The sequence below is a fragment of the Sander lucioperca genome, chromosome 24 (genome assembly GCF_008315115.2).
Source record: "Sander lucioperca isolate FBNREF2018 chromosome 24, SLUC_FBN_1.2, whole genome shotgun sequence".
NCBI lineage: Eukaryota > Metazoa > Chordata > Actinopteri > Perciformes > Percidae > Sander > Sander lucioperca.
The window spans coordinates 15,085,771-15,113,096 of NC_050196.1; the positions used below are offsets into that span (position 1 = coordinate 15,085,771).

General features: G+C 41.9%; 2 protein-coding genes across 10 annotated transcripts; one reads left to right on the plus strand and one right to left on the minus strand.

Annotated features, from left to right (window-relative positions):
• The first annotated feature begins 23 nt into the window (after positions 1-23).
• gart (phosphoribosylglycinamide formyltransferase) lies at positions 24-27,027 on the plus strand. Of its 7 annotated transcripts, none has more exons than XM_035998696.1 (23): positions 24-134; positions 318-404; positions 2,493-2,642; positions 3,674-3,769; positions 4,312-4,486; positions 5,216-5,327; positions 5,957-6,025; positions 6,141-6,266; positions 6,788-6,875; positions 7,706-7,791; positions 7,874-8,042; positions 8,628-8,859; positions 9,147-9,241; positions 9,556-9,665; positions 10,188-10,386; positions 10,960-11,211; positions 11,782-11,934; positions 12,286-12,489; positions 12,623-12,781; positions 12,985-13,115; positions 13,544-13,685; positions 13,781-13,896; positions 13,993-14,616. In XM_035998696.1, the coding sequence occupies exons 3-23, from the start codon at positions 2,498-2,500 to the stop codon at positions 14,188-14,190; spliced, it is 3,057 nt and encodes a 1,018-aa protein (XP_035854589.1). In that variant the 5' UTR covers positions 24-134; positions 318-404; positions 2,493-2,497; the 3' UTR covers positions 14,191-14,616. The 7 variants fall into 7 exon arrangements, 4 of the variants coding, with proteins under 4 accessions (XP_035854589.1, XP_031147581.1, XP_035854590.1 ...); XM_031291721.2 differs by having other exon boundaries at positions 33-134; positions 314-404; XM_035998697.1 differs by having other exon boundaries at positions 45-134; positions 321-404.
• Positions 14,617-17,049, minus strand: n6amt1 (N-6 adenine-specific DNA methyltransferase 1). 3 transcript variants are annotated; one of them, XM_035998717.1, is made up of 7 exons: positions 16,673-17,049; positions 16,486-16,572; positions 16,281-16,371; positions 16,098-16,181; positions 15,881-16,022; positions 14,990-15,001; positions 14,617-14,959 (listed from the first exon to the last, which is right to left on the minus strand). In XM_035998717.1, the coding sequence occupies exons 1-7, from the start codon at positions 16,807-16,809 to the stop codon at positions 14,895-14,897; spliced, it is 618 nt and encodes a 205-aa protein (XP_035854610.1). In that variant the 5' UTR covers positions 16,810-17,049; the 3' UTR covers positions 14,617-14,894. The 3 variants fall into 3 exon arrangements, with proteins under 3 accessions (XP_035854610.1, XP_031147639.1, XP_031147640.1); XM_031291779.2 differs by having other exon boundaries at positions 14,617-15,001; positions 16,673-17,039; XM_031291780.2 differs by having other exon boundaries at positions 14,617-15,001; positions 16,486-16,642; positions 16,675-16,786.
• Positions 27,028-27,326: the final 299 nt, after the last annotated feature.

Sequence of the window (27,326 nt, forward strand, 5' to 3'; positions counted from 1 at the left end):
AGGCCTTTTTTTGGAACTCTGCACGCCATTGATAATTGACTACACTTCCCATGATGCACTCGACAGTTACACCCCGAGGAAGTTGAAAAATCCCCAAACTTGTTAAAGAAAAGTAGCGTGGGCAGCAGATAAAGGTAAGCGTACATAAACGAAACGGGAAACAATGACGACTTTGCGTGTTTTATTCTATTTAGCACGTTAGGCTAACTTTGCGCAGCGTGTGTCAGTGTTTAGCGCTACACCATGGTGTTATTGGATCCACGTGTTGTGTGTGTGGTGTGATGATGATGACATACTTTGCCTCCACGGTCAGACTGTAGGCTGAGAGCAGAGGAGATACTTGTGACTGCTCTCCTGAACTGGGCTCCAGTTATTTGCTGCTTCTCACATACACTAACACACAGGTGAGTGTCAAAACAGCATGCTAGATTTTCATTTCACCAGTTGTTTATGTGCTAATGTTGCTTAAAAAAAAGTCATAAATGTTAATATTTGTATGCAAAAGCAGTATAAATGCATCTTGCATATGCTTTACTAGCTTATACAGACAACCCATTGGTGTTAGTTGGATTAAATGAATTGAATGTTTACTTTTTTAAGTATAGATTGCTTCAGGATGTAGACAACAACATCCATCCTATTGAAGTGCAGAAAAAGTGCATGTATATTTATGCATGTGCAGGCATATTGATGAAACTGTACGTGAAATGCCTGTATTAACTTAGTTGGCATATTTTACACAAGTCAACCGCAGTAAAGGGATTCTTACTTGATGCTCTAATTTTAGTTATGTAGTTAAAATTGCAGTGGAGTGTTACACAGTATGAAAAAGATCCTAAATCACCTCCATATTGGTTATTTTGTCTTTAAGTATGCATTGTTGGATTTGATTTGCTCCTTGACGTGAGTCACATGAGTGGAGTGATTTCAATCAAAGTGATTTGACTAATTGTGGAACATGTGCACCCACTGTGCAACACTCACCCCTTTGTACTGTATCTGCTTCCAATAGTGTTTAAGAAGGCAGATTATAGACAAGGTATCTGCTCATCCGGGTCTTTACTATAGTAAACAATGCAATTGCACAATCCTCAGGTCACTGCAGATTGGGGTGGTTTGTCCTCTGACCTTGGTTTGTTTGACTTGATGGGGGTTTAAGTGTCTTTTTGCCTGTTCTTGTATGAAATGTTGAATCCTCGCAGTGTTAACATTTGGAACTGCTTTATCTTAAATTACATTTGAGGGTGAAAGTGAATAAAGTGAGTCTGTTTTTTTTAAGTTAAGGTAGTTTAAGACAACACATTAGCCCCAAAACCAGTGACATAATTCAGGTTTTTAGTGTGTGTCACGAGGGACACTGTTTGTCTGTTGAGTGAATTTACATTGTGCGACAATTAGTGTGACAAATTGTGCATATCATATCATTGTGAAAGCTCTCACATACAGTTGAAATATGAAATCCCACTTTAGATGGTTGCAAACATTAATTAAGATAAGGTATTTGCATGCCTCCTGTATAATTCTAAAATCAGCATATTATATCCCTTACATGTGCAACTAATAAAATGAATACTTGCTTGACTGAACATTGGTTTGCTTCAGAAATAAAAATGTGATCCAGTCATTGCGTTCGGTAAATGACACCCTGAACACATAAAGAGAGAGTGAGAGACAGCAGAACGACTGCACCGCCAAACTGAGGCTAAGGCGAATAGTTCGCTGTATATCAACCTGATAATGGCTTTGTTTTTACATGCAAATGAGCCCCTGTTTGCAGTTGCTGGTGATTTGGCCCTGCCATTTAATTGTAGACTTGTGTTTTTGTTCTAGTTGATTGGATCCGGGTTAGTGTGGCATTACAAGATAATGTAAGACCCTAGGCCTCACAAAAGGTCAACGCTTCCTCACAGCCTAGGGAAGTCCTTTCGTTATAGGTCAGTCTTTGCATGCAAATTAAATGGATACTTTACAAACAGTTGGAGCCGAATGAGAAGCACTGGCTGGTAGGGCTGGGTATCCTTTTAAAACATCTTCGATACCGGTTCCTGAACAATGCGTTTTTTCGATACCTATTCCATGAAATCTGTTTTAACAAAAGAAAAAATTACATCACACATTACGGCATAAACCTTTTTATTTATTTTTCAGCTCCTACTACGTGAGCCCTGTCTCTGTGCGTAACGTAGAGTTTTTCCTGCGTGTCTCTGAGACGTGGAACGTTAGACAGCCAATCACAAACATTATAAGATCTTAGTAGAAGCATGCTGCATGCCTAGTATTGGCTCACTGTCACTGATGAGATTTGCTCCTTAGGTATTGAAATTTGGTGTTGAATGATGAGGCTTTTTTTCCCGATACACTATACTAAGGAGGCAATTCGGTCGGTGATTAAAAAGTATTGAATTTGGTACCCAGGCCTACTGGATGGTGAATGTGTGAATGGTTTCAGTTTAATACTAAATGCCGGGATCTATTATTTCCTCGTCACTCAGGTGCCATGGCAGAGAAGGTGCTGGTGGTTGGCAGTGGTGGACGGGAGCATGCGCTTGCCTGGAAGCTAGCCCAGTCGCCGCAGATTCAGCAGGTCCTGGTGGCCCCGGGGAATGCAGGCACGGCCAACTGTGGGAAGATCAGCAACTCTGGTAAATGCAAACGCAGAGGCTCTTTAGTTCAGTTTACTCCTTTTTTAAAAATGGAATTTGACCAAAACTAAAATCAGGGCTGAAAAACCTTGAAGCCCATTGCATTTCTGTTTTATAAAATGCAGTAGGTACAAGAAACAAATCATTTCAGGCTGCAACTAATTATTATTATTATTATTATTTTTATATATATATATATATATATATAAAAAATATTTCTTTTTTTTTAAGATTTTTTTTTGGGCATTTTTAGACCTTTATTTCCTCAGGACAGATGAAGACATGAAAGGGGAACAACTTGCAGCAACGGGCAGCAGGTCGGAGTCGAACGCGTGGCTGCTGCGTCGAGGAGCAAACCTCTATACGTGTGCGCCTGCTCCACCAACTCAGCTAACCCGGCCACACAATTATTTTAATCATGAATTCATTTGTCTTTTATTTTCTCGGTTAATGAATGAACACTGTGTGGTACATGAAATGTCCCAGAGCCCAAGTTAACATGTTGAAATGTCTAAAACCCAGGGATGTTTAATCAATTAACTTAAAAGACAAAGAAATCGGGTAAATATGTGGATTTAAGGAGCTTTAACCAGTGAATTTCATGCTTATTTGCCTAGAGAAATGACTTGCATGAATAGTTTGACAATTTAAGAAACACGCTTATTGGCTTTCTTGCTGAGAGTTTACGATTAGGAGATTGATACCACTCTCATGTCTGAATGCTAAATATGAAGCTACAGCCAGAAGTTAGCTTAGCATAAAGACTGAAAGTAACATAAACAATATAACCGCTTCCTTACACCCGAGGTTCCCCCTATAAAGAAGATGGTTTGATCTTATATTTCGTATCATCCATAAAAGTGTTTTTATAAATGTAGCACTACATTAATAGCACCCCATGTGCAAGGTGAAGAGAAACGTGTTAATTAATGCCCTGATTGAATTAATGACACAATTAGCTTAATAGGATGTTGATTATAGCATCAGGCAGCTGATGAATGTAAATGATCACTCTCACTCTCTCCATGCAGAGGTGTCGGTCAGTAACCACGCCATCTTGGCTCAGTTCTGTAAGGATCATCATGTGGGGCTGGTTGTGGTTGGACCTGAGGTACCTCTGGCAGCAGGTAAGTGAGCTCCATCATGAAGCAGGGGTCTTCAATGTTTTTTAAGCAAAGGACCCCTTAACTGAAAGAGAGGAGGAGCAGGGACCCCCTACTACATATATAGTATAAAATTAAATTGCATATTGAATTAGGCTTACAATACAAACATGTATGGTGGCCTACAGCCTTTATACATACTGTTTTTTTTGCATAGAATACTAAGCTATTCAAATAGCCTACTAATTGTTGGCATGATTTTATAAATGATGTTTTAAAGTTAAACATACTGTACATATGGCAGAGTGAATCCTTAGGATTAACTATCTTTGGATGGCCTTAGGGACTCCCTTACCTATCGGTCATTAAATAGTGGGGGTGTATATTTGGTCATTCATGTTAAGACTTTTTAATTTCTGAGAAAAACTTGGAGGAGGCCCCCCTGCATTGACTCTGAGGCCCCCCCTAGGGGTCCCAGACCCCCTGTTGAAGATCCCTGATATTAACTGTGGTCCCTTTCTCCGTATATATATCTCTTTCCCTTTTAACTTTAACGTCTCTTCCAGGTATTGTCGATGACCTGACGGCGGCCGGAGTGCCCTGTTTTGGCCCGTCTGCGAAAGCCGCACAGTTGGAGGCCAGCAAAAGCTTTTCCAAGGCCTTCATGGAGCGCCACGGCATTCCCACCGCCCGTTATGGCTCTTTCACTGACCCCCAGGAGGCCTGCAAATACATCCGCACGTCAGTAGAATACACAACATTTGTATCTTTTGGAGGAGTGTATTTGTGCAAAAGTCCCAACAAACACGTGGTAATATAAAGAAAGACATGCAGGGACAGTAAAGTTCTAGGATATAAAGAGAGCCGTCCTCCTCCACCGGCATTGTCCAGCTAGTTAATAGATTAAGTAATTGGCAGAGGGAGGAAAATGCATGGTGCCCACTGTTATTGGTAAAACAATAACGTATTTGTTTTTAATCAGTTTTGATTTCCAGCAGCAAAGTTGTGTTTTGTTTTCAGAGCCATTTAAAAACAGCATTTACACCATAAGAGAGAATGATATCTCTACTGAAGTTTGGTCTCTCAGATGGTTAATGATCTAAGATGTGATGATTGCCTTTCATATTAGAGTACCCTCAAAAACAATCATAAACAGAGTTGCAACTTGTACCGAAAAAAAAATCCTTTATACTCATTTTTTTGGTCATATAAACCATCTTGGGCAGAACAACAGCTGCCATGTTTTGACAGCCTTCATCCATATGGATTCCAAACACATTCCCAAACAATGCACTGCACATGTTAAATGGTCCACACACACACACACACACACACACACACGCATACACACAAAAACATTTTATGTTACATATCAGCGATGCAGCATCTGTTCCAGATGTGTTTTCTGTGAAAATATGTTGATTCTTCCTACACTTTACGGAGTTTATGTCCTTGTTTTGGGGTCTCCAGGGCCGACTTCCCAGCGCTGGTGGTGAAGGCCAGCGGGCTGGCAGCAGGGAAGGGAGTCATTGTGGCTCCAGACCAGGACCAGGCCTGTCAGGCTGTGATGGACATCATGCAGGTGTGAAACTACTAAATACATTTCTGTGTGGTCATTCATCCTCGGCAGTTATATCAGCAAGGAGTGCCAGGAAAAGAGAATTTCCTGCAACATTTAGTTAAACATTTTCTGTAAAACGACTGTAGTAAAGCCTACTTTCTTCTTCAATCTGTCGCACATTGAGATCTGGCCACTGCCCACTGATCAGTCCCACTGAAACAAAACCGATCAATCAAAATCAATTCTGTAGACAGAGACAATTTGCCAGTATGATTCTGGGCTTAAACTGTATTTAACCCAAACCAATCAGTGGATTCCTTCTTTTGTTGGCTGGGTTTCTACATAATACACTTTTTTAAAAGTTGATGTAAAGTAAACATTGTTTGTGTAAAGCTCTTTCTCTGTAGCCTTCTAAAACCAAGAGTATCTGCCGTGCCGCATATATAATATATATATATATATATATATATATATATATATATATATATATATATATATATATATATATATATATATATATATATATATATATTTATATATATATATATATTTATATATATATTTATATTTATTTCGGCTCTTTAAGGATTTTTCTTCCATTTTCCTCTTGTTCAAAGGTAAACCTTTTTCTCTGACACTGTGCATTGCAGGACCGAGCCTTTGGAATTGCAGGGGAGACTGTGGTGGTTGAGGAGCTGCTAGAGGGAGAGGAAGTGTCTGTGAGTTTGTGACTTTTAGTGAAATCCATAACAGAATCGAGCTAACTTTACCTCAAAGTATGAATTAGAGGGAAACTGACACAATGTTAATCCTTGTCCCCCTCGTTTTTTGTAGTGTCTGTGCTTCACTGATGGCTCGTCGGTGTCTCCGATGCCTCCAGCACAGGATCACAAACGGCTGCAGGACGGCGACCTGGGGCCCAACACCGGTGGCATGGGGGCCTACTGCCCCACCCCTCAGGTACACATGTCCTGTCCTTATTTTTACTGAATACTGTGTTCATTTTAGGATTAGGAGCAGTCCATTTGCGTGCAGTAAAATATGCGATATGCAATAACGTTGTTGAATATCGCGTTAACATTACTTGCGATAAACAGATATTAAAATGTACTCGTTGCTTTCAGTATTCTTCTAAAATACAACAAATTGCTTGTTGAATTTAAAACAAAAGGAAATCACTTCTAACATTCTTTAATTAAACAAATGGAACATAATATGACAAAAATATTAAAGGTACCACTGGAAAAATAATGACAGTTCCTTTTTAATGTGCAGTTTTCTGCTGATATTTTCTTTCAACTAACACAAAAAAGTGTCTTTTGCGATATGTCGCAGCCTCTCGCGCGTAGCCAGTTGATGTTGCGATGACGATTTAAAAAAAAAAAAAAAAAATTATATATATATATATAATATATATATTGTGCAGCCCTAGCGTGTAGCCATCTTTAATGCTGCACATGCTGTCTCTCGGCCCTGTGTAGGTGAGCCAGCAGCTGCTGCAGCAGATCAGAGAGATGGTCCTTCAAAAGACTGTGGACGGGATGAAGGAGGAGGGAACCCCTTATGTGGGCAAGTGCTCTTTTTCTGTCTATACATTAGTACAGTACGATAGGATACGATACAACTTGTCAGTTTACACTGAAATTCATTTTGAGTTAGACAACAGTTACACATTTAGTACAAAGATGAAGACATATCAACAGCCATGGCAAAGAAATATGTTTCGTGATATCCTCGGATCCAGATCTTAATTGGCAGCACACTAGTTTTGGTTTAGTAAGAGGATAGACTGATGTATAAAAGAGTTCTTAAGGCTGCTGTATCTAAGTGAAGGTACTCTAAATTGCTTGTTAGAAGGCAAAAGTTGGTATTCATAATTTAAAACATTCATGGAGTCAGAAGTTATGACTATTATTGTTATGACTATTATTGCCACCATTCACCACACCCCCAACCGGTGCCGTCAGACACCGCCTACCAAGAGTCTGGGTCTGTCCCAGGTTTCTTCCTAACAAAAAAGGGAGTTTTTCCTTGCCACTGTCGCAATAGCTACTGCTAATGCTTGCTCTTGAGGCAACCACTGTAATAGTTGGGGCTTCGTAAACTACAGAGTGTGGTCTAGACCTACTCTATCTGTAAAGTGTCTCGAGATAACTCTTGTTATGATTTGATACTATAAATAAAATTAAATTGAATTGAATAGAAGAGATGCTGTTAGCAAGTCTGAGCCTGCTCTTCTTGTGGGTTGTTTGAAAGGAGCGTGCAACCGGTTCAGATAGTCCAGTCCAAAAAAGTTCACCTGTATTCTGTGTTCTTATGTTTGCAAAGAGTTTCTGCTTTCAGATTATTGAAACACAGCCTGTTGCTTATCTCAAATATGTTGTGTTCTTATTGTCCAGGTGTGCTGTATGCAGGGCTGATGTTGACCAAGCAGGGGCCAAAGGTCCTCGAGTTCAACTGTCGCTTTGGAGACCCCGAGTGTCAGGTTGGTTTTCTTAGACTCAAGGCACCTATCACTGGATCGTCTCATACAATAGACATCAAATATCTACTGTCAACTCTTTCAGGTGCTGCTGCCACTACTAAAGAGCGACCTGTATGAAGTCATCTTGAACACCGTGAATGGCAAACTGGTCTCCAACGCCCCCGTGTGGCACCAGGACAGCTCTGCAGTCACTGTGGTTATGGCCAGCGCCGGTTACCCCGGCTCCTACAAGAAAGGAGTAGAGATCACAGGTACGCATGACACTGCAGGACAGCCGTTTTGGTAGGACAGACACAGGAGGGAATCGTCACATCATTTTATTCAATCTGCCATGCTGAATTCCAGTTTGCAAATCGCACCCATTGCCAACATTTCTGTGTGCCAAGTGGTCTTTTTCTCTACTAAATGTTTTTATTTTTGCCAGGGAGAAAGTAAAAGCAGCAAGGCAATTTTTAAATGCAGTTCATTTTGTCAATTAATTGTTTTGGCATGTTAAATATCCATAGTTACTAGTCTATAAATGACCGTTATGTTTTCTCAAAGCACAAATTGATGTATTTAGATTATGTTCAACCTGTCAGAAATTTGAAAGATATTCAGGTTATTACTATATAAAACAAAGAAAAGCAGCACATTTTCATGTTTGAGAAGCTTGAACCAGACAGGGTTTGACATTCGTGAAAGTTGTTATAATCATATAAAATCTTACACACAGTGTCTTTATTAAAGGTCTGGAGTAAATCCTTATACATTTTTTTTATATTGTGTGTATTTATATGTATCTGCTGTTATCCAGAACTCGCGAATAACAGAGTAACGCCTGTGTTAATCCTCAGGCTTGTCCCAGGTTCAGGACTCGGGGCTGCAGGTCTTCCATGCCGGCACCGCGCTGAAGGAGGGAGGCGTGGTCTCCAGCGGCGGGCGGGTCCTGACCGTCACTGCAGTCGGGCCGTCCCTGGAGACTGCTCTGCAGGCGGCCAACCAGGGCGTGGCGGCCATAGGATTTCCGGGCGCCGTGTACCGCCGCGACATCGGCCACCGGGCCATCGCCCACCTGAACCAACACAGGTGTGTGTGATAGCCATACAGGCGACGCACAAACACCAAAACATTCCATTTCTTGTTTTGTGTTGTTTTTACAGAACATTGTAGTTTTTTTTAGTTTGTAGTCAAGGTATGTACAGTATATCATGTAGAACTTTATGATTAATAAACTTCACTTTGGAAGTTCCGGTGTCCTAGTATTTCTTTAAATTTCCACACAACCAGAACCTAGCTTTAAGACAGGCATGATATAACACTGGGAATAACAGCTCATCAGCTGAGTGGGTTGTATTTCACTGTGTCTCTGACAGAGGGCTGACCTATAAGGACAGCGGAGTGGACATTGCTGCCGGTAACAAGCTGGTGGACATGATCAAGCCTCTGGCCAAGGCAACGTCCCGTGCTGGTAACTTCATTTTCATGTACAAAAACTAAAGACTGAGCAAGAAAGTATTCTGTAGTACATCTAAATAATGATCAGACGCCTGTATATCTCAGTGATCAGAAAGAATAGCTTGTTTCCTTGTTTCAAGTGGCTGACTGAAACCGTTTTGTCATTAAGAAACAAATTGTTGTATTTTTAGTAATTTTAGTTGTAAATGCTGTCATTTTGATTGTGTGTTTTGCGGAGATAAATTCAGCAGCCCTAGTACAAACTCCGTCAAATTAGAAAGAATGGATGAAGCAGTAAGCATGGCTGTACTGGCTTTTTATTCCCAGGGTGTAATGCAGAACTGGGAGGCTTCGCTGGGCTGTTTGACCTGAAGGCAGCAGGTTTTGTCGACCCAATCCTGGTATCTGGGACAGACGGTGTGGGGACCAAACTCAAGGTTGGACTTCAGTTCCTAAATGCCAATTTTGAAAGAGAATATGGAAGATCTGTCTATCAATCTGCATGCCCACTGTTTGCCACAAGTCCTATTTGTCATTTGTTGTTACTGCAAATATGTGGCTCTGATTGTAATTTCAAAGTCCTGGACCAAATGAAAATCCAATGAAAGTACTAAAAAACCTTGACTCATTCCAATTAGGCTTTGGCAGATGCCAAATAGGCCAAGAAATAACCATTCAAAATTGGATCCAAATTTGGCTCAGAAGTAATAGAGCAGCAGGGGAGATATGCTTATCTGTACACAGATTCAAAGGCTTCTCGAATTCCCTGAACAGAAATATGAATGACATTAATTGAAAGTGTGAAAGATCCAGTGTGTGTGTGTAAAAGATCAATGTGCCAAAACCTGACTTTTTCAAATCTCCAGGAAAATATCAGTCAGACGAAACTCTTCTCTGTTGCAGTTTTATATTGTTTGGCAAAGCATTTAGCAAAATTACAAAAAGAAATGTATCCTCAGATTGCCCAGGCATGCAGCCAGCATGGCGGCCTGGGCCAGGACCTGGTGGCCATGTGTGTGAACGACGTGCTCGCTCAAGGCGCCGAGCCGCTCTTCTTCCTCGACTACTTCTCCTGCGGCAGCCTGGATGTGGACATTGCCGCCTCGGTGGTTGGCGGCGTCGCTAAGGCCTGCGAGATGGCGGGCTGCGCTCTACTCGGTGAGGGAGGAGATAAGATAAGACAGCACTTTATTGTCCGGGGGCACGGAAATTTGTCTTGCAATACAAGCTCCAACAATTAAAAAGACAACACAACAACAACATGAAGACAAAAAAAACCAAAACAAAATAATTAATATGATGGGAGCCCAGCCCTGCAAGAATGGTCATAAATAAATATAATATATGGGGGGAAACTCACTTTTTTGAGCTAAGATATTGACAAGGGACAATTTATTTTTTTTGCAATCTGGGACCCTATAGCGCCTCCCAGAGGGCAGGAGTTGGTACTCCCCATGCCACACATGGGAAGAGTCTGGGAAGATTTTGTCTGACAATGCGCAGTACGTGGCTTTCAGTGAACACGTTCTCCACCGAGTGGCCCACTAATTTGGAACAGATTCCCGGATGTTGTGTCTAAGCATGATGATGTACATATATGACATAAATAGTCATATTTTGGCGTGTCGATCCGAAAGAGGTCCTATGTCACCAGCCGTGGTTCAAAAAGGTAGAGCTGAGTGGACTGGGTCTTGACTCCCCTCCCACCTTTTTTTTCATGTCCATGGCCAGGTGGCGAGACTGCAGAAATGCCGGGCGTCTACGCTCCAGGAGAGTACGACCTGGCCGGGTTCTGTGTTGGAGCAGTGGAGCGCGGGGCCCTGCTGCCCAGGCTCGGGGACATCGCCGAGGGGGACCGGCTGATCGGACTGGCCTCCTCAGGGGTCCACAGCAACGGCTTCAGCCTTGTCCGCAAAGTCCTGGAGAGGGCCAACCTGAGCTACAGCTCCCCTGCTCCTTTTGGCAAGTCGGGACAGACTGTTGGTAAGTCCCCTTTATGTCACAAACATAAAACTGGACCCGAGTGTGCCCTTAATTTATATGTGTGGTACCGCATTTAGACTTTTCCAAACAATTGGTAGCCTCTGTAGCAGTGTTATTGTTATTGGTGCAATATTATTATCACATTTTCAATGAACTATGGTGCTTCCTGCCATTCTTTGGCCAATGGATTTTCCCTCCCTTTGCCAGAACGTCTGTCTGTTTTTGCTGAGAAATAATCTAGCCATGAAATTTGGTGGTAAAAAAATAATCATTTAACCTTTTGTGACCCTTACCCAAATGTGAGGATTTTCTGTTTTTTATATCATAGTAAACTGAATGTATTTGGGTTGTTGACTGTAAGAAAACATGGACATCATCTTGGACTTTGGGACATTGTGACATTTGTGCATTTTTCACAGTTTTTCTGGCATTTTACAGAGCAAATGTTTAATTGAGAAAATAATCAGCAGATTAATGGATAATAAAAGTAATTTATTTAGTTGCATTGCTAAAATACTCTAATAACTTTAACCCTTGATGCCTACTATCTGACGGTAACTCTGCTTCCAGGCGAGGTTTTGCTGACGCCAACCAAGATCTACAGTCGTCTGCTGCTGCCAATCCTTCGCAGCGGCGCTGTCAAAGCCTACGCTCACATCACAGGGGGCGGGCTTCTGGAGAACATCCCTCGGGTGCTGCCCCAGGAACTGGCAGTCGATTTGGGTGAGATGAAAGCACGTGGACACTTCAAATGATGACTGCATTAGCATTTTGGAAATCAGTTACCTTTTTTTATGATAACCTAGTGTGAGGCAGCGGGGAAAAAAGCAATAAAGACTGTTTCCTGTACAAACATATTTATAGTGGGATGACCGCTGTGCACATTGAACTCAATGCAAATGTAAACATGAATAAGCAGCCTTCTTTTCATATTCAGCACAGTTCACTTCCACTCTGTGTTCATTCCCCCCCTCTTGAAACTGTAGAGGTTACTTTGTAGTTGATATTTAAGGCTGCAGCCTTTCCTCATGTATTATATATAATATTTCCTCTTGGCGTTTATACATGACTCAGATGCCTCTCGATGGAGCATGCCCCCAGTGTTTTCCTGGCTCCAAAAGGAGGGGGGTCTGAGCGAGGAGGAGATGACCCGCACCTTCAACTGTGGCCTTGGGGCAGTGCTGGTGGTTGCCCCCCTGGATGCTCAGAGGGTCCTACACCAGCTTCAAGCACATGAAGAGGCCTGGATCGTGGGTTCACTGGCGCACAAGCAGCAGGGTGAGACAGTAATGTAATACAGCACAGCTTCAGGTAGTGTTTTTAAAATTACAAGTGCAAAGGAAAGGCAATAGTCCTATTATTCATAGAATGGAAAGAATAATTGTAAAAAAAAAAGTATGTGTTTATGCAGGGTCAGAGCCTGTGGTGGTCCGCAACCTGAAACACAGCCTGCTGAATGTGGGGCCGGCTTCCGGCGGAGAGTTGGGCGTTGAGCAGAACAGTGGTTGGCATGGCAACAGCAGCACGCCCCGCAAGAGGACCAGAGTGGCTGTTCTTATCTCTGGCACAGGTGTGTTTTATTGATCCAAGAATGAGAGTTGAATAAGAGTACCTCACAAGACAATTAAAGGATCAGTTCAACATTTTAGGAAGGCTGCATATTGGCTTCCTTGTTGAGTATAAGGAGAAGAGTGATACCGCTCTCATTTCTCTACAGTAACCACTTACTTCCTTAGGACCTGTTTAAAAAATCCTGGGGTATGTTTGTCTCAGGCACCAACCTGCAGGCGCTGATAGAGCAGGCCAAGCGTCCGTCCAGCTCTGCAGAGATAGTGGTGGTCATCTCCAACAGACCTGGAGTTCAGGGCCTGAAGAGAGCATCGCTGGCCGGCATCCAGACACGGGTAAACATATTAATAATAATGACTTTTTTTTTTTTTTTTTGTCCACAAAGAACATTCACACAAAACAAACCTAACTATTGTGGAGTGATGATAAAGCAAAGCAATATTATCTTTTTTCCCTGGTAATTCTAAAAGTTCGTAGTTACAACCAGTTTAGTGCCTTTTAGGTTAACACCTGTTGGCAGGACATTGCAGTAGTCGAGCTGCATGACGACTTACAGATGGTAAAAGTGGATGACCCAGCTCATGTGATTTCAACGAACCAAAAAATACACACCACAAGCATTTAATTGAAGTAATTTCCCCATTGGGGATCAATAAAGAGTATAAATTATTTAAATTAAAAATTAAACACTGAGAACCAAAAGCATTTAAAATCCTAAATTCTGTTGCTGCGGTTGTGTTTGTGTGTCTTGACCCCAACTTAGGTGGTGGACCACAAACTGTACGGGAGCCGAGCGGAGTTCGATGGCACCATCGACCGCGTACTGGAAGAATTTGGGGTGGAGCTGGTGTGTCTGGCTGGATTCATGAGGATCCTCACGGGAACTTTTGTCAAGAAATGGAACGGTGTGGAAAAACTAAATGTCTTACATTTGCATGAGATGATGTGGTGGGTCACAAGAAGCTGTTTTACATTGGGTGTTTGTCTGTTACTGGGACAGGAAAGCTGCTCAACATCCATCCATCCCTGCTGCCCTCGTTCAAGGGGGTGAACGCCCAGAAGCAGGCTCTACAGGCTGGGGTACGGGTCGCTGGCTGCACGGTCCATTTTGTAGCAGTAAGTATGGCATACTGTGGAAACACCAGACATCAAACCTAGAGATTTTTCTCTGAACAAGACACACAGCCGTTGTTTTTGTTCATCTGTGTTTAGGAAGAGGTGGACGCAGGAGCCATCGTCGTGCAGGAGGCAGTGCCCGTGCTGGGCAGCGACACAGAGGAGAGTCTGTCGGACAGAATCAGAGAGGCAGAGCACCGAGCCTTCCCCGCCGCTCTGGAGCTGGTGGCCAGCGGCGCGGTCAGGCTCGGAGAGGACGGACACATCATGTGGAAGTCCAGTTCCCAGAGTTAGAGAACGCGCATCCAGATCGGCTTTACCGCCAGCCATTAACAACGGTTTACTTCTGTTACTTAAAACTGGTTTTATAACACAAAAGACACACTAACAAAGCAACACGTAAATCAAAATATTCGGTCACGTCAGTCGAGTTAGTAGATTTCATCATGGGATGTTTAAAGCTTGCAAACGTACATATATTAAATTGTAGCATTTCTACTTCTTGTGTATAGAGTATGATGATACTTGAAACAAAATTACATTCCAATTGTACCTTTAACAAAATATTAGATGCACTGGAATTAACAAAAAACAGTGGTCCTATTTGTAATGATGTCCAGATGGAGTATGTTAGTATAATGAATTTTTGATTGTCTGTGTAGCAGAATCTGTTATTTCATTATTAAACCTGCCTTGGTGAATGCAAGAAAAAAAAAAAAAGTGTGGCATTTGTTTTATTTACTTACAATGTTCCCAGTACATCAGAAGCACCTTGGTCATTTCACCAATTTCTTGCAAAGAAAAGTTTTTGTTCAACATTGCTTTATTTAGAAAGTTCTTCACACCAGTTCTGAGGATTCTTTCAGTTTTCCTCTGCGGTAAATTTGTCCTTGCAGACAACAGTGTCCAGTCAGTCGAAAATGATAACCTGAAAACATTTCTTCTCATCAGGTCCTGTAATCCTTTCAGCAGATTTCTAAGTGACAGTTCCATGTTTGTTAGCTCCTATGGAAGCGCAGGACGGACAACCTCTCATTTCCAGCTCTGGTCGACAAGCACGACTCTCCCCTCAAACCACATTTGTCCAGTAAACGGATAATCTCCTCTGGTGAGAAAAGGAAAACATAGGCTACTATACAGTGGCACTCAAGTTTATGAACTCATGCTAAAGTTGACTAAAAAGAGGAATAAAAAAGAAAATCATCTTTTGGAAATTGATCTTAATGCCTTAATTAAAAAATGAAAAATCCAACCTTTTAAGGACACCAATTTTCTTTGTGAATGAATAATGTATCAAATAAATAAATGTTCTTCCTTAAAATACAGGGGGCATAAGTAAGTACACCCCTATGTTAAATTCCCATAGAGGAAGGCAGATTTTTATTTTTAAAGGCCAGTTATTTCATGGATCCAGGATACTATGCATCCTGATAAAGTTCCCTTGGCCTTTGGAATTAAAATAGCCCCACATCACCACATACCCTTCACCATACCTAGAGATTGGCATGGTTTTATTTCAGTTAGCCTAATAGCTGGTTTGATTTGCATTGAGAGATGATTTTATGGAAAGTACCCCATGCCAATCTCTAGGTATGATGATGATGATCCATGAAATAACTGGCCTTTAAAAATAAAAATCTGCCTGCCTGCCTCTATGGGAATTTAACATAGGGGTGTACTTACTTATGCCCCCTGTATTTTAAGGAAGAACATTTATTTATTTACGATACATTATTCATTCACAAAGAATGTGAAAATTGTTGTCTTTAAAGGTTGGATTTTTCCTATTTTTTTTTAATTAAGGCATTAAGATCAATTTCCAAAAGATGTATTATATACATTCCAAAAGATGTATATAAGGATTTTTGTATTCCTCTTTTTAGTCAACTTTAGCATGGGTTCATAAACTTATGAGTGCCACTGTACTTGTTATCCAGAATGTTTCCTGCACTGAAAATCATTTCCGAGGCATCAGTAAACTCACCTGGATCGTTCTCCGCTATAGTAATGAGGTAGAATAAGCCTTTGCTGGAGAGCAACTGTGCTACCACAGGCAGAAACCTGTCGGTCACCTCTCTGCCTCGCTTCCCCCCGGCCCAGGCAGCCTCTATACCCGTGCTGCCCACCTGAAAGAAAAGCACACATTGATCAAATGCTCCTCATCCCTGAACTGAAGATGGTGCTGTACAAAGCCTCGCCACCTCTTCTGAAGGAGTGACCACATAGGGAGGGTTGAAGAGAAGGACATCCACTTTTCCACTTAAGCGGGGCAAGAGACACTCCGCCTAAAATAAAAAAGGAAGAAAAGGAAAACCACCTATGCAATTCACAACCTTACACTCGAAGCATTTGAATACCTGAAATGTGAATGTAAAAAGTCTCACCAGTGATGTGTTGACAGGCTGCAGTGAAACATTGTTACAGGAAGCTGTCTTTGCTGTGCACTGTGCTGCTGCAGGATTCACATCAGTGCAACTGAGAGAGAAAAGCAGCATCTATTTAAGGTGTTTTCCTCCCATGCATTAACAACAAGTAAGCCCATTTGTAGCCTATTGGCTGGGCATGAGAATTTATTTTTTTTACACTCACAGATATAGAGCTGAAGGTCCAACCACTGATGCCAGAAAAGCTGACACCACTCCTGAGCCACTGCCCACCTCCAGACACACACATGGGCTACAAACAGCAGAGCACATTTAAACATCCAGAAGTGATGTTCAGGTGAACTAAAGGAAATATATGACGCAATCAGGAGTACCATGTGAGCTGTTCTGACCTCATCAGCTGCAGCCTGTCTGCGTCTTTCTCCAGGGCGTCAATCAACAGGAAAGAGTCCTCCGCCGGCTCGTAGACATCTCGGAAGTCTCCTCTTCCTGCGTGGGAGTAAACTGGTGTGGGATAACTTGCAGACATGTTCTCTTCAGTTACCAGACTCGCTGTCCGCCTGCACGTGCTCCTGGCTCACCATTTAGTAAGTGACGTAACGAGTTCTGTGTTGTTGGTAACGTTAGACTTTTACACGGTGTTGCTGTTTAAACGCTTGAGTCGGGTTTACCGCAAGTACCGCTAACATTCTGCATAACAGCTGTACATTGAAACTGCTAGCCAGAATGTGTTAGCCACATAGACAGTAGGTTAGCCAGCACACTCACAATCCACTTCCTTGTATACAACCTACGTCACGATGACGTACCTTCCCCCCTTTCATTTTTTAGTCTCCTCAAACAAAACTAAATACTTTTATAAAGGCAGATTGTACAAATTGATTGTTTGAGTATACTATCATTTTAATTGAAGACCATTTATAATAATTTAATATATTGTTCATTTCTATTATTTAAAAATGATTTTCTTATATTTGTTATTGTTTAATTTTAGATATATAATATTTTTTAACTACTCGGACTCGGAAGGATTTTAATACCGTTCAACCTGCTGAAGGATTTAGTTCTAAGATGTGACCGATTTGACCGGTCTGGCCCTAAAAAGGCCAGACTTGATCTGACTCCAATTCTTTGGTCACTATTTGTGTTCGTTTACTGGTAGATCAGAGAAATAAAACTCAGGAATCAAATCAAGACCAAGATTCGTCCAGTTAAAGTTAATAACAAGTTTAGTGAAAGATATTGCAGAATTCAAGTACATGTACATGGATCTGATACAAGGCGAAGTCTATCTCCTAACGGACCGACAGCGTTTCCCCCAGCATCAGGTGCTGCTAAGTTAAAATGCTGTCTATTTATCCATTTCTGTCCCATCCCTGGTGGTGCCCTCATCAGTTTGGATCCAGTCCAAATCTTCTGGCTCCAGCCGGCTCCTGACTAATTTGTAACACTGTATAAAAACATGACCTTGACTTCCAATTCTCAGCTCAGAAGAAGCCAGCCGCTATTGTTGGATTCTGAACACCTGTGTTTTAATCTCCAGCAAACTTTAAGGAGTTTTCATGAGAGCCAGGTCATTTCCATACAGTGTCACAAATCCCGCGCTTGCATAGTGCTGACCATTGTTTTGCCTCGTTCCCTCCCCTGATCAGAGTTTCTTTCTCACCCTTCCTTTGACCCAGGGAAGCAGAGACATTGAGGTCAGCCCCATGAACTCTAAAACCTTTTCTCAACACTTTCACAAAATATATTCTAACACTGCCTTGTTGGTGTAAAAATAAAACAAAAACACATCAGCTGCTGTTGAAAAAAAGATGGCTTAATTAATATGAGTTACACATATTTGGCTACATAGTGAAATAAAGAGTAAAACCAGAGGTGGAGGAAGTATTCAGATCTTTTACTTGAGCAAAACTATAATACCACACTGTAGAAATACTCACAAATAAAGGTCCTGCATAGGGAATGTACAGTATGTACAATCAGAAAAATGTATTTGACATAATCAAAGTACATACGTGGCACATTAATATACAACTGAAAACATCCAGAACTAGAACACCCAATATGTTCCTGTACTAACATAAACACTTACCTAGGAAATTGTTTTTAAAAATGATAAATAAACAGTGAGGTTTTTCTAAAGGGAATATAGGAATCCTGAAAAACTCAAATTTGCTGTGCTTGTGCATTTGGGTATCTGGAGTGCCGATCCAAACACAAACTGTAAAGTAAGACAATCCAGTCAGTTTTTACCTGATGTCTCTGTGCATTTTATTCCTCCTTAAGAAAAATGAATGGACACAAATGTATTGAACCAGAATAATCCAATAAACTGTAATTCTTCTCTTGTTTCTCCCCAGACGAGTGCACAGTTTCCGGACCACAACTGAGGAGTGTCTTCACTTCATCTACGTCTTCGTCAATAAAAAAAGGGGGACTAGATGAGTCCTGGTTAGGATGCCGGGGCTTGTGTGTGTATGTATGTATATATGTATATATATATCTATCTATCTATCTGGAGGAACTGAGACACTGTTTGTGGACATTTCCTCAAACAAAATGTTAATGAGAAAAGACTTGATGGCTCACATGGTTGTGTTGTTAGCTCAGTGGTTACGTGTTTGCATGGGTTTAATTCCTGCTTGTGGTAGAGATATTTCCAGTGACAGGACTGTTACCTTGTGTGTGTTAGACCCAGGTTGTGTTGTTTATGCTGAAGAAGTATAATAAGAACTTCAGGAAACATCACAATGTATTTTGTCATTTTACTTGGGAGAGAGGTTGTTTATTAAGTAAAGAAGTGCGGTCACCCACCATTATTATGCCAGAGTTCCAGAAGTTGCATAGCTTGTTTGACCTGCCGTCCGTGGTGTTGGAATAAACCGAAGATCAGGAAACATCACAACTTATTTTGTCTGTCATTTTACTTGGGAGATGTTTGCCATTAACGACCCACAGCTCTGAATATCAGTCAGTCAGCTGTAGGAGAAGTTGACGTTAGCCAGCAGTAACTAAACAGCTTTGGACAGGCGCTTCCCTCCAGCATGGATTAAAAAGCCACAGGTCAAACACTGCCACTGGAACAATTTAGAAGCAATTCATGAGAAAAGTAACTGTTGTTTATGTCAGCAGCTGTCTTTTCTTGTTGGAAATGTGATGGTGGCGGGTTGTTGTATGTGGGTTTTGGCAGGCGGCCGCTGTTTTCACTACCGGCACTGAATCGTTTAGTGGTAGTGGGGTATCAGACCCCTTTCCCCCCTGGTTGCAGCCCTAATATTAATACGTATCACACATTTCATTTGTTACGGTCTTTCTGTGTCAGCTGGATTGCAATGCAGCTGCATGCAGTTGACCTTAGGGTGCAGCTCAGATACTAAATGATGTCAACAAAACACGGCCTGTCCTCTGCTTGTGAGCTCCAGTTGTCAGCACTAGTAGCTTTACCGTGTGTCTCGGTGTCTTTTATTCCTCCTTGAGGGAAAGAAATGGACCCAAATGTGTCGAAGCAGAACAATCCAATAAACTCTTGTTTTCTCTTGTTTTCTCCCCAGATGAGTGCAGAGTTTCCGGACCACAACGGAGAAGTTCCTTCACTCCATTCATGCCTTTTTCATACCGTACTCACTGTATACTCATAGTATTGTATGCCATGAAAAAAAATAATAAAAAAGTAAGTAATAGTAGTTGTCAAATTATGTCAAAAAATCTCTGAAAAAGTCATACAGAATGTCAAAAAATGTTATTACGTAGTTATTACATTGTAATAACACTGTTATAACAAGTGTTATGTCAGAAAATCTGTCATAAAAAAAAGGTCAAAAAGTGTTATTACACAGTACATGAAAGTGGACGTAAATTATTTTTTACCAAAAAAAAAAAAATTCTAAATTTCTCTCCACTCCCCTTTCAAATTTTAATTTTCTGCTCTCTGAGTTTATCCTACTTCGGCCTGTCCCTTTTGGAGTTGTGCTACTGTGCTGTTTTTCTTTGTCTCAGTTGTCCTACTGATCTCTGCGTACGCGTACTGGGATCTCTCCCTTTCTCTGAGTTGTTCCACTCTGGTCTCTGCCTTTCCTACTCTTCTCTGAGTTGTTCTACTCTGTTCTCTGCCTTCTCTGAGTTGTCCTACTCTGGTCTCTCCCTTATTCTGATCTCTGCCTGTTCTTGTCTTAATACTTTCCTAATCTCTTCTTGCCTGCACTTCCTTTCCTAACCTCTCTTTCCTGTCTAAGGGGCCTATCTAAGTGCACATACGCTGGCACCGAGCTGGTCTTGAACCCGACACCGGCGCCTTTAGTGTCGAGAACAAACCAACCGCGCCACCAACGCGCGTACGCACGGAACAGTTCTCCGGGTGTATTTGTCTTTGTCATTCTGGGTGTAAAGCTCAAAAATAAATGGACTGTCTCTGTGTTGGAACCTATGACCTTTGTGTCTTCCAACCAGCATTCCTTCACACCGAGCTGTCAGATCTACAAGCAGCACCACTTTAGTTGTGTATTTGTCTTTGTATTTTGGGTGTAAAGCTCAAAATAACATTCATCATCCCTGTGTTAGAACCCATGACCTTTGGGTCTTCTAGCCAGCGTTCCTTCACACTGAGCTATCAGATCTGATGGAAACTACTTCTGTTTAATTGTCTATTTGACTTCTTCATTTTAGGTGTTGAACCTTGAAATGTAGTGTGCCGTAAAAGAATTGAACCCACAACCTTCTGAACAGATTACATAGTGTTCATCATGCTGAGCTACACCTGAAACTGGAAGTTTTCTGGTTGGAGGTTGTATTTAACGTTCACATCACTGAGGAGAGAAATTAAAAAGGACATTTGACTGAGCTGGGATTTGATCCTTCAACCTCACATTGTTGCATCAGCATCTTATCCTGGTGAGCTATTCCTCAGGCTGGAAAAACATTTTTTCGTTCTATTATTTGTTCTTCACACTACCGGGAAGAATCCTTGGACATCTTTAGCCAGACAGGGGAGGCAGGGGATAGATGCTAGATCGGATCCACTAGGCGCGTCGATGTCAGAGGACGTGCCTGGCGGCCTGCCTTATATTGCCTCTGACTGGCTTACCCTGCTATCCTTACCCTATAACCAATCTCCACTCCTCACGCCTGAACCGAACCACGCAAACACGTCTAGTGGATGTGATCTAGCATTCACTGGGAGGCATCAGCTGAAAACATACACATACACATCCTTTGTCCCACACAGCATTCAGCTGCTCATTAACAAGCTCCGGCCACATGGTCACTCTTGGACTTGCATGGTGCTTTGAATGTTCATTATAGAGAGAGAAAGACAAAGGATGTGTAGCCTCTTTTAGTCCCCTGGGGGCAATAAAGGTTTCATGCATTCACTCATTCATTCATGTGCCCTCCCACTCCTGAAGGTTTTCATTATGAGAGAGAGAAGTGGCTCAGTAGAACAGGCTGATGCCGCTCAGTAAAATGCTAGATCACATCCACTAGACGTGTTGGCGTGGTTAGGTTCAGGCGTGAGGAGTGGAGATTGGTAAGCCAATCAGAGGCAATATAAGGCAGGCCGCCAGGCACGTCCTCTGACATCGACGCGCCTAGTGGATGTGATCTAGCATTTTACTGAGCGGCATCAGCCTGTTCTACTGAGCCACTTCTCTCTCTCATAATGAAAACCTTCAGGAGTGGGAGGGCACATGAATGAATGAGTGAATGCATGAAACCTTTATTGCCCCCAGGGGACTAAAAGAGGCTACACATCCTTTGTCTTTCTCTCTCTATAATGAACATTCAAAGCACCATGCAAGTCCAAGAGTGACCATGTGGCCGGAGCTTGTTAATGAGCAGCTGAATGCTGTGTGGGACAAAGGATGTGTATGTGTATGTTTTCAGCTGATGCCTCCCAGTGAATGCTAGATCACATCCACTAGACGTGTTTGCGTGGTTCGGTTCAGGCGTGAGGAGTGGAGATTGGTTATAGGGTAAGGATAGCAGGGTAAGCCAGTCAGAGGCAATATAAGGCAGGCCGCCAGGCACGTCCTCTGACATCGACGCGCCTAGTGGATCCGATCTAGCATCTATCCCCCGCCTCCCCTGTCTGGCTAAAGATGTCCAAGGATTCTTCCCGGTAGTGTGAAGAACAAATAATAGAACGAAAAAAAAAAATTTCAAGCCTGAGGAATAACTCACCAGGATAAGATGCTGACGTGACAATGTGAGGTTGAAGGATCAAATCCCAGCTCAGGCAAAAGCTCTTTTTAATTTCTCTCCTCAGTGATGTGAACATTAAATATAACCTCCAACCAAAATACTTCCAGTTTCAGGTGTAGCTCAGCATGATGAACACTATGTAATCTGTTCAGAAGGTTGTGGGTTCAACTCTTTTACGGCACACTACATTTCAAGGTTCAACACCTAAAATGAAGAAGTCAAATAGATAATTAAACAAATGCAGCTTACATCAGATCTGATAGCTCAGTGTGAAGGAATGCTGGTTAGAAGACCCAAAGGTCATGGGTTCTAACACAGGGATGATGAATGTTATTTTGAGCTTTACACCCAAAATACAAAGACAAATACACAACTAAAGTGGTGCTGCTTGTAGATCTGACAGCTCGGTGTAAAGCAACGCTGGTTGGAAGACACAAAGGTCATGGGTTCCAACACAGGGACAGTCCATTTATTTTGAGCTTTACACCCAGAATGACAAAGACAAATACACCCGGAGAACTGCTCTGTGTGTACGTGCGTTGGTGGCGCGGTTGGTTTGTTCTCGACACTAAAGGCGCCGGTGTCGGGTTCAAGACCAGCTCGGTGCCAGCGTATGTGCACTTAGATAGGCCCCTTAGACAGGAAAGAGAGGTTAGGAAAGGAAGTGCAGGCAAGAAGAGATTAGGAAAGTATTAAGACAAAAACAGGCAGGGATCAGAATAAGGGAGAGACCAGAGTAGGACAACTCAGAGAAGAGTAGGAGAACTCAGAGAAAGGAAGAGACCAAAGTAGAACAACTCAGAGAAGAGTAGGAGAACTCAGAAAGGCACAGTCCAAAGTAGAACAGTAGGATAAACTCAGAAAGGAACAGAGCAGAAAATAAAAATTTGAAAGGGGGGGAATTTAGAATTTTTTTTTTTTTTTTTTTGGACAAAATATAATTTACGTCCACTTTTATGTACTGTGTAATAACACTTTTTGACATTTTTATGACAGATTTTCTGACATAACACATGTTATAACAGTGTTATTACAACGTAATAACTACGTAATAACACTTTGACATTCTGTATGACTTTTTCAGAGATTTTTTGACATAATTTGACTACTACTACTTTCACTTACTTTTTTATTAATTTTTTTCATGGCATACAATACTATGAGTATACAGTGAGTACGGTATGAAAAAGGCATGAATGGAGTGAAGGAACTTCTCCGTTGTGGTCCGGAAACTCTGCACTCATCTGGGGAGAAAACAAGAGAAAACAAGAGTTTATTGGATTGTTCTGCTTCGACACATTTGGGTCCATTTCTTTCCCTCAAGGAGGAATAAAAGACACCGAGACACACGGTAAAGCTACTAGTGCTGACAACTGGAGCTCACAAGCAGAGGACAGGCCGTGTTTTGTTGACATCATTTAGTATCTGAGCTGCACCCTAAGGTCAACTGCATGCAGCTGCATTGCAATCCAGCTGACACAGAAAGACCGTAACAAATGAAATGTGTGATACGTATTAATATTAGGGCTGCAACCAGGGGGGAAAGGGGTCTGATACCCCACTACCACTAAACGATTCAGTGCCGGTAGTGAAAACAGCGGCCGCCTGCCAAAACCCACATACAACAACCCGCCACCATCACATTTCCAACAAGAAAAGACAGCTGCTGACATAAACAACAGTTACTTTTCTCATGAATTGCTTCTAAATTGTTCCAGTGGCAGTGTTTGACCTGTGGCTTTTTAATCCATGCTGGAGGGAAGCGCCTGTCCAAAGCTGTTTAGTTACTGCTGGCTAACGTCAACTTCTCCTACAGCTGACTGACTGATATTCAGAGCTGTGGGTCGTTAATGGCAAACATCTCCCAAGTAAAATGACAGACAAAATAAGTTGTGATGTTTCCTGATCTTCGGTTTATTCCAACACCACGGACGGCAGGTCAAACAAGCTATGCAACTTCTGGAACTCTGGCATAATAATGGTGGGCACTTCTTTACTTAATAAACACACACAGCGCTTGGAGGGGTGCGTTTGATTTAATGTTCCCCTATTTAATTTTTTGATCACCAAACCACACAAATGATGTCATCTGCACCGGTCAATTCCAAACTGTTTTGTGGTTGGCTGACAAATTACCAGCAAAGTGGTGTGGGTTTAAAAGATTTGTCAACCTTCACAAACAATTCTGTGGAACTTACACACAAATAAAATGCAACGTGTGTGTTCAGGGATGCATGAAGCTGAGGGCGGGAGGAGAACAATATTAAGCGATGAAGGTTGGGGTTAGAAGTACCAGAAAGAACTTCAATCTACTTTCACACTTGGCTGCATTCCTTTCAGTGTTTTGTCTACAAAATGTCAAACTCAAAACCCATCTGAGTGGAGAAGATGGAACCAGCTAAACGTTGTCAGAGATTTATGAGAACTAACAACAGCACTACACCACCAAGCCTACCACACTCACACGTCCTCTCTGACAGCTTACCAACAACTCTAAAACTAACGCTGCCATCAGTGTCGTGAGCTAACGGAACATTCAGCTTCAGCACTAATTCTCTGAAACATTTCACACATTGCTTTGTGTGTTCACTCCTTCAAACCCAGCAGACCTGCCGAGGGCTTCAAACTACGACCTTCTGAACACCAAAGCAGCCACCTGACCAGGGGGGTTTAGAAGATGTAACACAGGGAAGACAGCAGCTTACACTCTGCTCTATCACTACATATAGTCCTATTAGACTTCTTCAGCATAAACACCACAACACAACCTGGGTCTAACACACACAAGGTAACAGTCCTGTCACTGGAAATATCTCTACCACAAGCAGGAATTAAACCCATGCAAACACGTAACCACTGAGCTAACAACACAAGCATGTGAGCCGTCAAGTCTTTTCTCATTAACAGCTGACAGTCAAAGTAAAAGCATACAACAATAATCAACTTTTATGTAATGTACAGTTATATTTATAGTTTGCATTAGCACTGGAATGTGGAAATGTTCATGAATACAATGGCAAAGACAAACCTGCAGACGTCCAGCTCCCACGGACCGTGTCAACACCAGCTACCTGCAACCGTCTATTTGCAGAAACACAAACAAAACCGATATAAAACGCCATATTCCTTCTCACAGCGATTCATACTTTTCGCCTAGCATCATTCCGGTGAATGTGACCGCAGGCTCGTTTGTTTGTTCGCCCCCAAAACAGCCACAGTACCAACTGTACAGACGTTAGCATAAGCTAGCTGTAAGTTAGCAACGGGACACAGGAACCGTGTGTTTGTTTGTGTATCCGGCCTACGGCGAGTGGATAGTGCCGCGGATGATCATTGCCTAAGGACGGAGACTGCTGTGTGGCATTCAGTCCTGCCTCTGACATGTCGCAGAGTCGTCTTTGGGTCAAGGGTTATCCCTCCTCCAAAGCGCCCTGAAGGAGGGTCTGGCTACTCCACACAACATTCGGGGATGGGAGGAAAACGTGTTCTGGTTTAATGGTAGGCTACTAATATCGACTAATACTAGGTTTGTGTGCTTCAATTATAGTTTGGTTGGTAGGTTTACAGACGGAATTAGGCTTTCTAAAGCGGGGAATGGAAAAACAATAATTCAATTAAACTTTATTTATTGTGTCAAATCATGACAGAAATTCTATGCAACTGTCCCTGTTAAATGTGTGCATACATTGGGACTACGCCGACTGCTGGCTTTACTGTCACATTGCAGCGCATTGCTGCAGTATCGAATTATGGGTAATCCACAGCAGAATATCTGATAAATGCTGTGGGATGTTTATCTCTGCCCATTGCATGCTGTCAAGATACCCTTCTTAATTTATACTGGTTTCCCATTATGCACATCCATGGAACCAACAGAGTGAGACTGCCACATAGAAGACCATCACATCAGGACATGTAACAAATAAAGTATATAAGAAAAAAGTATCTAGACCTATAGAGACCCAATAATGCATGCATTTGAGGAAAATGCCCTGTCAACATACAGAAACCTCAAACAGAACAATATTTAAAAAAAGACAAAGACATCTAGCTGAAAAAAAGAGCTGTGACACTTCTCACACAGAAAAGTTGGTAAACTTTGCATGTAAAGGCAAGGACTGGCCATCCACCATAAGGTGTAATTGTCAGTCTTTATAGCTTGGGCACTTGGCGTGGAAGTTATTATACAAACAGACTGTTTTCAGTGTATTACAGTGCAGGTGGGTGGCAAATTTAACACATTTTGCATGATTAGGATATACATCAATAATAAAAAAAAAAAGGGCAGAATTAAAAATCAAAGATGGGTATGGAGTATTTAAGCCCCTTAAGATAGGTCTGGTGACACCACTCATAGAGCATCACTCCAAACTTGATCACTTTCTTTCTTTGGCAGATCTGGAGACACGGTCACATCAATGTACAAACAAGCAGTGCAGTTTATCTTGACTCAACAGGGTTAAAGCAGGGTTGTGGTTTTTTCATGTTACAAAATACATTTCCATTTTCATTGTATCTGACTTTAAAATAATAGAAAGTCACATTGCATTGGAGGTGCACTCATAAAAAATGTCTCTAAAGGTTATCTGATCTCCTGGGATGAACTGTTTTGATTAAAAAGATGTAAAAGATTAATCATGAGAACATAAGCATGTTTCCTCTACTCCCTCTCTACCCATGACTGCTCCCCCATCCATCCTACCAACGCCATCGTTAAACTTGCTGATGACACCACCATAGTGGGACTGATAACGGACAACAAGGAGTCTGTTTTGTGGTGTTCTAACGACTTAAACACCACAAAAAAACAAAGGAAGCAATTTTGGATATCAGAAGACCCAAGCACAC

Coding starts and splice junctions, on each gene's coding strand:
- gart (XM_035998696.1), top strand. CDS start 2,498: ATGGCAGAGAAGGTGCTGGTGGTTGGCAGTGGTGGACGGGAGCATGCG. Junction 10,387..10,959: donor GGCGGGCTGCGCTCTACTCG/GTGAGGGAGGAG, acceptor GTCCATGGCCAG/GTGGCGAGACTGCAGAAATG. Junction 11,212..11,781: donor CAAGTCGGGACAGACTGTTG/GTAAGTCCCCTT, acceptor CTCTGCTTCCAG/GCGAGGTTTTGCTGACGCCA.
- n6amt1 (XM_031291779.2), bottom strand. CDS start 16,809: ATGTCTGCAAGTTATCCCACACCAGTTTACTCCCACGCAGGAAGAGGA. Junction 16,023..16,097: donor TGGTCACTCCTTCAGAAGAG/GTGGCGAGGCTT, acceptor CTTTTCTTTCAG/GTGGGCAGCACGGGTATAGA. Junction 15,002..15,880: donor TATAGCGGAGAACGATCCAG/GTGAGTTTACTG, acceptor TTTTCTCACCAG/AGGAGATTATCCGTTTACTG.